This window comes from Humulus lupulus, chromosome 1, assembly GCF_963169125.1.
Source record: "Humulus lupulus chromosome 1, drHumLupu1.1, whole genome shotgun sequence".
Classification (NCBI taxonomy): Eukaryota; Viridiplantae; Streptophyta; class Magnoliopsida; order Rosales; family Cannabaceae; genus Humulus; species Humulus lupulus.
Window position 1 is genome coordinate 85695093 of NC_084793.1, and position 9500 is coordinate 85704592.

Here is a 9500-nt window from a genome sequence, read left to right on the forward strand (position 1 = left end):
AAACTAACAACTCCAAACGACTTATGAGCAACCACATTATAATTATTTTCAACAATAAAGTTTCTTTCCTCATAAAATTTCATATCTCTTTCATGATCATTGTAGCAAAAATAATGTGAATGAGGTTTGAAGTTTTCAAGAGAGATACCAGATGGTCTTTTCCTTTTCAGAGGAGGAGCAGACTTTGGAGGAGCCAATGGACATTTTCCTTTGCTTTTGTCTTGAGCAGTAGGTTTCAAAACAGCAACAACAGGTTCTGTAACAGCAGGTTCCTCTTCTGATGCAGCACTTTCAGAACCAGAATCTCCCAAAGATTGTTCTTTTTCTTGAAATTCTGCACTAGGATCAGATTCAGCCTCTGATTCTTGTTCCAAATTCTCAGTTTCTTCTTCTGAATCAGATTCTGAAGAAGATGCAGAAGGGGGGTGATTTTTGAAAATTTTCACCTGAGAAGAAGAACCAACTTCCTTAACTTTGGGAACACCATGGGGACGAAGCACCTTCGTTTGCTTCTGAGTGGAGTCCGAGAATGTGTTAGAGAACTCACCATTGGCACAGGAACAATGGCCCTTTTAGAGATTGTTCTTGAGGAACCACCCTTTTGAGAAGAAGAGGACTTGGACAAAGATTGTTCAGATGAAAGAATTTCATCATGACCATTGAGACCAGGGGTGGTTGAGGCGATTGGAGAAGCTATCACAGGTGGGGAATTCAGAGTGAATGCTTATTTCTTGCCTAGGTTTTTGATTTCCCAGAATGTTTTGCAGAAGCCTGCGCTGGAGCATCGATTGCTGGAGCAGGAGGAGGAGAAGCTGGGACAGACGGGGAACCACGAACATGCCTCTTCGAACCACCTCGGACATTCTTGGTTTTTTCCATTGAAAAGCTTGAACTTTGAAAACCCTAGAGAGGAACTCACACACGCAGAGAGAAATTAAGTGGAAAAAAACAGAAGAAAGTGTGAGTGAGAGGATTAGATTGTGGGTTAGGGTAAATATAAAGTGAAGGAATAGAAAGGGAAAGTGGGAAGTTACCTAAACCAGATTTTCAATTAATGCAATAACTCCCACAATATCAGAAAATAAAAATAACCTTTCCTTACCTTTGACTTACCCGAAAAGAACAAAAGGGAAACATACATTATAATTTTGTAATTAAATCAATAGTTTCCAAAAAGAGACCAATCCCATGAAAATAGGACACCCCAAATAAAATAAAATGAAAAAATAATTAAAAATAAATGACTAGCCGAAAAATAATCCCCCCCCCCCCCCCCCCCAATTTTTAAGGTTTTTTTTTTTTAAATTTATGCATATATTTTGTTATGAGAAAAAAAACAAAAAAGAAAACAAATAAAGACAAAACACCAATAAACACAAGACAAACAACCAACACTTTAGAGCAAAATTTTTTGTCTAATAATAGAATTAAAACAAGACAAAGAAACAAATATTTTTATTTAAGCTCAACATGAAAATCAGTCACAAATTATTTATTTTTTATTTTTTTTTTAAAAATAAATCAAACCTTGATAATTTTGCCAACAATATGAAACACCACGTTTGCTTTGCCTTTGTTCCTGATGAAAACATCAAACTCGAAAGAATGCACATATATTATTTTACCAAGCTAATTTCGTATTGCAATAAGACCATACAAGTTACGCAGGAAAGGAATTTACTCGGTCACCAAAAATATTTTAAGAAATCCAATCAGTATGTAACAACTTTTTTTAAACCATTTTTTTTTATTATAATGCAATTGTTTTTTTTCGAAAAAAAATGTGTCAAGCATTTGTGTGTGAAAGTGTAAGCAGGGAACATTGCCCAATTTGTCAAATAGACTTTTTCTGAGTATTTGTAACCAAAGGAGATGCTGTCACACTACCTCAATGGTAGCCATTTTCAATGGTAGCGTATCCTCTACATAACTTCCAATTACATAGTACCAACTTACTCAGTGATGGCTTTCACACATTGAGATAGGTAGCTCTATTCCCTCTATTCTTCCAATGGAGCTTGAACACACATTTTTTATTATTATTATTTTTTTAAATGGTAGCACACACATAACACTGATTGGATGACCAAAATATTTCTAGGAGGAGTGAAAATCTTTTCCTGAACTAAACCTGTATGAAAACATTGCACCAAAAAATTAGCAATAAAAATAGTAATCAGCAATTCTCTTGAGTTTGAAACTATCTTCTGAAACAAAAAAAAAAAACAACAACATTATGTACATCCAGTCAAAGAAAAATATCAAGAACCATAAAGAACACAAAATTAAATGGTACAAACCCCTAAGGATTTCCTTAGAGAAATAAAGCGGACCGAATCAAGAGCTTTAGTAAAAATATCTTCTATTTGTTTGCTTGTTTCAACATATTCTAAGACAAGAATTTTATTTTCTACAAGCTCTCTAATAAAGTGATGATGAATGTCTATGTGCTTAGTGCGAGAGGGTTAAACATGATTTTTAAAATATTTATAGCACTAAATCAAACCCATAATCTTCCATTGTAATGCCCCGAAATCCCTAATGTGGTTTAATGGCTAGGTTAGTAGGTCAGGAGGGTCATAATTGCTTTATTATGCCATTAAATAGTTATATGATTGTTTATGTGAATTATATTATAATATGATGTTAAATGCATGCATGTGGGTCCACATTTCTTTACAGGGGTGTTATGGTAATTTGGCCCGTTGATGGCGTAATTGTATATTTGTATGCATGTCGGTGACATATTGTTGAGACCACATTATAATGTGGATTTGTTCGAGCCATTCGGCATGAGACGATCTTGAGTGCAAATTAGCAGTTTAGTCATAACGGGATTAAGTTCGGGGCTCAGGGCGAGTCTCGGGGTGATTTTTAATGATTAGAGTGTTGCTGTGAATTAAATGGTAATGGGATATGAATTGTTGGTGTTTGAGAATATTGAAAATAACGGGAATTGGAGAGTGTTAATTATGATTAACGAAATAGGTGGAAAATGTCGATTTTACCCTTGGGAGTCTTTAGAAAGCCTTAAGTGACCTAGGGAAAAAAGGGTCTTTTCACCATGTGATATGTTTAAAGCCATTGAAGGCTGTAGAAGGAAGGGAAAAATAGAGCATCTTTTGCACCTTTTCCCGTACCTATTTTCTCTCATTTTCTTCTTGGATTTTTGAGCTTAAGTTGAGGAATCAAGCTTGGGAAATAAGTCTTGAGAGCTTGGGAGTGTATTCCACCATTGAAGAGCATCATAATCTGAACTTGAGGTAAGAATCTAGCCACTAAATCTCTGGTTTGCTTTGTTTTTTTCTTGGTTTTCAGCTAAGATTTCTAGGTAGGTTGAATGGATTTGATTGGAATTTTTGGCTAGGGTTCTTGGGGTTGTGATGCTTAGGACATGTGGGGATGGTTTTTGGGTTCATTTGGCACTTAATTTGATGTTTGGAAGCATTTGAATCAAGTTGGAAATGAAGGAGTCGAAGGGGAGAAGTTCAGGGGCAAAACTGGCTGGGTGTAGTGCTATAGCGCCCACAAGGGAGCGCTACAGCGCTACCCAGGGTTGGTGTAGGGTGTTTTTAGTTATGAGTAGAGCGCTGGGGCACTACTCTATTCCTTCATAATCCCGTTTTGAGTGTTTTGAAGGGTTTTTGGCTCGGGGTTTCAATCCTTAAGGCCAGGGATCGAATCTACTCACTGTGTGGGTACATTTCGAGGTCCCGAGAGTGGGGTTTAGGTCAAGACCCTATTATTGTTGATTTTCATTAATGAAGGTTATAATTGGTTATGATTAGGTAGCTGCTAAGGAATCAAAAGGTCAATCGTTCTTAGGGGTTGTTCTTGTTCTATTTCTCGCTCGAATCAGAGGTAAGAAAACTGCACCCCATATGTGACATGCATGGTTAGTCATGAGGCATGTTGAATGTTTAAATGTGGACATGGATTGAATATTGAATGCTTAGAAAATCTTGCTCACTTGTGTATGGTACTGACTGAATAGTCATAATTGACAATAGTGTCAGTATCAACTGTGATGCTGTGACTCATTAGTCAAGTTCGGCAGTGGTACTGGGCACTGGTCCCACAGTGCTGACTCATAAGTCAAGAACGAACTTAGCGTGTTCAACGCCAGCCAACAAAGATTAGATCTAATCGACATCTGCATTAAATGACTCAGAAGAGCGTTAATGCCGAACCGACCTCAAGTTCGATGAATACTATAAGTGCTTGTCTAGCTAAAGGCTAGTTACTTAGAGCCACAGTGACTATTTAGTCACATGGCTGTGGGTGCCGAGCCCCGTGTGACTTACCCATCAATCACTCATCTATTTAAGCTAGTGGCTTGCTCGTCAGTCACTCATCTGTTTAAGCTAGTGACTTACCCATCAGTCACTCATCTGTTTAAGCTAGTGGCTTGCTCGTCAGTCACTCATTATGGTTTACCATAACCTCAAGTGTTAAATCACTCATCTGATTAAGAACTATAAGCTCATTTATGGTTAATGTAACTACAAAGTGATATTCACTCATTTGTTCAGAGCTATAAGCTCTGTATGATTATCATGATCATCATTTGATATTATATGCTTGCATTATTATGTTTTATTGCTGGGCTTTGGCTCATGGGTGCTATGTGGTGCAGGTAAAGGGAAAGAAAAGCTCACCCGTCCTTGAGTGGAGAGCTTAGGTGGTGCTGTGTACATATGCGGCTGCTTGACCACCACGGCCAAGGAGTTCTCAGAGGAACTAGGGGGTTTACCCTATTTTTGCTGCTTAGGTCGGCGGGTTGTAAATTTCAAACCGTAATGACCATTTTGAGTTGTAAATAACTTGTATAATGTTTTGATGGGCCCATGAACAATTTTATGTTTTAAATAAAATATATCCTTCCCTTTTGATTGGTTTTTCACCTTAACCTGTTAATAACACCTAGAAGCACGTTTTTAACCAAAGAACTCGGGTAGCGAGTAAAATTCATGGTTCATCGTTCACCATAACGGTCTTGGGGTAACTAGGGCGTTACATCATTTGTTCTGCAAAGTAAGACATCTAGGTCGAATATGACCTTTTACTCCACAAAAATGACAAGAGGGAATGAAACGTTTCTTTTTCCCAAAATAATTTTTAGGTTTACCTGACTACTTCATTTCTGTAGAAACAGAACGTTCAGCTGTAAAAACAGAACCCTGCAAAGTTGAATCAGAATATCCAGAAGACATATTTTTAGATTTAACAAATTTAGTATTCATTTTCGATTGAGTTTCAACAAAACCCAATCCAGCATGACTCTGTTGACCTGAATTCTGAACCTCCTCAAAAATGTTAGAACCTGGATTTAACATTTTAATATTTCTTTTCAATTTGTCAAGTTCTTTTGTCAAAAATACAATTTCAGAATTTTTTGAACACGACTCAAATTCACTACATTTATTCTTTTCTTCAAGATCTTTGATGTTGTGAGACCATTCTTTATTCATTATAACCAAGGAACGATTTTCAGTATAAACCTGTAACCACTTACCATAAATTACCTTGTATGATTCAGCTAATGATTCCTCATTGAGTTCTGACTCGTCAGAGTCAGAGTCAGAGTCAATTTCCTTTTTATAGACATCAGTCAAGGTATTGTTTAAACACAAATTTTTTTCCTCTTTCCTGAAAAGCACTTGACAAAACACTGGTTAAAGCAACTTTCTCATTATCCTCTTCACTACTTTCAGAATCATCATCACTCCAAGTAACATTAAAACCTTTTTTATTATTTTTCAATGTGTTGGCACATTCAGATTGAATATGACCATATCCTTCACTTTCTCGACATTGAATACCCTTTTTATTGTTAGAAACAAATGGTTTAGAAGAGGTGTTACCTTTTGGAGTTTTTGAAAAATTCTTTTTATTTCCAACCTTTTTCAAGAACTTTTGAAAATTTCTTGTTAACAAGGTCATTTCATCATCAGAAACATCTTTTTTAGAAACTTTAAATGCAATACCTTTGCTTTTTTCAATTGAAGGATTTGGCTTACCCTTTTTCTTTATTTGTTGATTTAGCTTAAATGCTCTTAACGAACCTGTAAGCTCCTCAACCTTCATTTTGCCAAAATCCTTAGCCTCCTCCATTGCTAGAAATTTCGTGTCAAACCTGTCTGGAATTACACGAACTATTTTTCGAACCAACACAGATTCATCTAGTTTTTCTCCCAAGGCAAGAAACTCATTTGCAATATCAGACAACTTTTCATAAAACTAAGATAAAGTTTCAGTTTCCAACATTCTTAATTCATCAAATCTAGTTTGCAACATGGTAAAGCGTGATCTCTTTACATCAACGGTACCTTCAAACTGAGTTTGAAGGATTTTCCACGCCTCCTTTGTAGATTCACAAGATGATATCAATTTTATAAAGTCTTCACCAACACCATTAAAAATTGCATGCAAAGCTTTATTATTGTAACCATATAATTTTTCATCTTCAATGGACCACTCAAGTTCAGATTTTACCTTTGAATTACCTTTATTATATTTTTCAATTGGTGGAGTCCAACCCAAGAGTATAGATTTCCAAGCCCTCTCATCTTGTGACTTGATGAATGCCCTCATCCTGACCTTCCAGTATAGATAATTAGTATCATTTAATAGTTGTGGCCAAGTGATGGAGTTTCCTTTTGCAAAGAAGAACACCTCACACAAAACAAATTAAACGGAATAATATAACCTCAAGATCTCACTAAGAGTTTAGTGACTTGCTTTGATACCAATTGAAATTCTGTATTTTATAATTACCAACTTATTATTTAATTAATCAATTAATTAAATGCGGAATAATTAATTTGGTACTAAAACAGATATTCTGTAGCTATAGACTAGGGTTCTGTAACTACAGACTAGAAAACCATAAAATAACTAAAGTGCAGAAAATAAAAACACACAAGGTTTTTTTACGTGGTATCATCAATCCTTGCATATTGCTACTAGTCCACGGGGCCACGCCCAGAGATAAGATTCATTAGTAAGATCTAAAAAATACAAAGTTTTTTACTTATGCATAAATATACTCCCTCTTATTATATGTCGCAAGCTTGATGTATTCCACCTTGTCAAATGAACCTTGCTGAACCTTCAAGAATACGAACTCCCTTCGATCTGCTTGAAGTGTGCTTGCTTCCTCCTGAAGCAAGACTTGAACCACCTTCTCCCAAAGGCTTGAAGAACTTTCTCCCGAAGGTTTTCACTTTGTTCTCCTCCTTTTAGAACTGTTTGAAGACTCAAAACACTTACAAGGATACTGAAAAACAGAGGTAGAGTCGAACTCACCTCTACAAAACAAAGACTCTATTTTACAAATAAGAATGAAATACAAAAAGAGGTAATGAAAACCTAGCAGCCAATATGAGAATTTATAGTCATTATACTCATATTGGGCAACTAATACACAGTCTAAACCGACCTAAGCCCACAAGGAAACTTTCCGAAAAGAATTCTTCAGTTTGACAAGATTTCCTAATTCTGTAGCTACAGAATTGTGAGCTATATATGGTAACAATCCATCATTTGATGTAGGAATCAAGGCTTTCCTTTTTATAACCTGATCATGCAATAAAACTCAATTATATGGTCAGATATAATGAGGTAATTGGCTGGAAAAAGACAACTCAAAAATATTTGTTTTTATAATAATAAAGCCACACTATTTTTGGCAAACTTTTCTAATATAGAAAAGTTTGTCATCAATTATAAATTTATTATTTAAAACAAATAAAACATATATCAATACTATAAATTTAGATACAGCTGAATATAATAAGAAAATACAAAATATTTTCATCAAATTAAATATGCCAAAAATGGAATTAACAGTTTTTATTTTGAAAAACTATATGTTAAAATTAATATTAATCTTGTTTGGATTAATATAAAGAGAGAGAATAATAAATATCTTATTTAGAATATGATATTTATTTATTTAATTTAAAACTGATATTTTAAGATAAAGTTAATTTTGAATTAACTGATATTTATGTTGGGATATTTATGTTGGGATAAATATATTATCTTAAAATTTGATTAAATAAACAAATGAGAAAATTAGGGAAACCTTAATAGGGCTGGCTGACACACACTGTACAGTACAATGTGTGGCGTCTAACTCAGGGATTTTTATCCCGGGGATTTGAATTTTGAATTTCAAATAAGTTTGCTTAATTAGTTATTTAATTATTCCTTTTAAATATGATTTAAATAAATAATTAAATATAAATATCGTATTAGTTTTAATTTTAATTTTATTTTTAATAAAATAAAGTTTATTTAATTAGATTAAATAATTTTATATAAGTCTGATAGTACATAACTTTAAAAAAAAAGCTTTTATTTTTTAGAGATTAAAAATACAGACTCTCTCTCTAAAGTGATAGTTTTCTCTAAACTTGAAAACTATTCTAAAACCTCTTTTCTCAGTCAAACATCTCTAGATCTCATGTGTTGAGTACATCTAGAGAGTCACATAAATCAACCTTTTGAATCCTATGTGCCCACACACGTGCTTGTGTGTTTGAGGATTAGTCTAGAAGAGCAAGGTGTGATCTTTCAGATTATTGGATGGGTAGATCATTGATTTTATACAAAAAGATTCAAGGACACTTGATTGACTACAAGAAGTAATCCCTAATCTGTTTTGTATGTGATTTAATATTTATATATGTATATGATCCTGACTAGTATTAATATTTATTAAAATGGGTCCATATATTCCGTTGTGTACCTTTGATTTAATCATTTAACACCAACAGAGTATGGCCTTAGCAATCTCTAATCCCAATCTTGAGTTGCTACTCCACAAGAATTGGCTACAATCTTCACCAAGAATTGGCTTCTACACTTGATCTCTAGGCACACTCCTTTCATGCTTCTAAAAGCTCCCAAAACCCAATAGAAATGTTTTGAACGCGTGAGCCTAAGTGCCCAGTTGATGGCCTAGTTAGCTAACCCATGTGGTCAAATGACCACAATGCCCCTTGCCCCATTTAACCTCAAAGGTTACCCTTAAGGGCAAAATTGTCATTTGACATAATTCCCACTAATCTCAAATTATCCCATATAATCCCAAATAATTTATCAAACCAATATTCATCAATTAATTCCTGTTACTCACTAATTCCCGGTAATTGACCAAATTTCTAAAATACCCCTAAGCTCACCCCAAGCTAGGTATTTTACCCCGTTGTGACTTTTTCGCTAACTTGCTCCCTAGAATCGCCTCGTGCCGGGTAACTCAAATATATCCACATAATAATGTGGTCACAATTATAAATCATACATATTTACATTTATACTCCCAGTGGGTCAAAATTACGAAATTGTCCTTTTAATAAGAAACGAGTCCACATGCATATTTAATACACTTAAACATGCAAGCATAATCATATCATAATACAATTCACATAATAACATGTTCATAACACATAAGCACCTAATTAACCCAATTATTGCCTTTCGGCCCCCTAATC

The 9500-nt window shown here is 34.6% G+C and overlaps 1 protein-coding gene across 1 annotated transcript; it reads right to left on the reverse strand.

Moving 5' to 3' along the window:
• Window positions 1-5132: 5132 nt before the first annotated feature.
• On the reverse strand, window positions 5133-6594 carry LOC133817693 (uncharacterized). Its single transcript, XM_062250275.1, has 4 exons — window positions 6319-6594; window positions 5865-6228; window positions 5686-5744; window positions 5133-5594 (listed from the first exon to the last, which is right to left on the reverse strand). Exons 1-4 carry the CDS (start codon window positions 6592-6594, stop codon window positions 5133-5135), a joined length of 1161 nt encoding a protein of 386 aa, XP_062106259.1.
• Between the last annotated feature and the right edge of the window lie 2906 nt (window positions 6595-9500).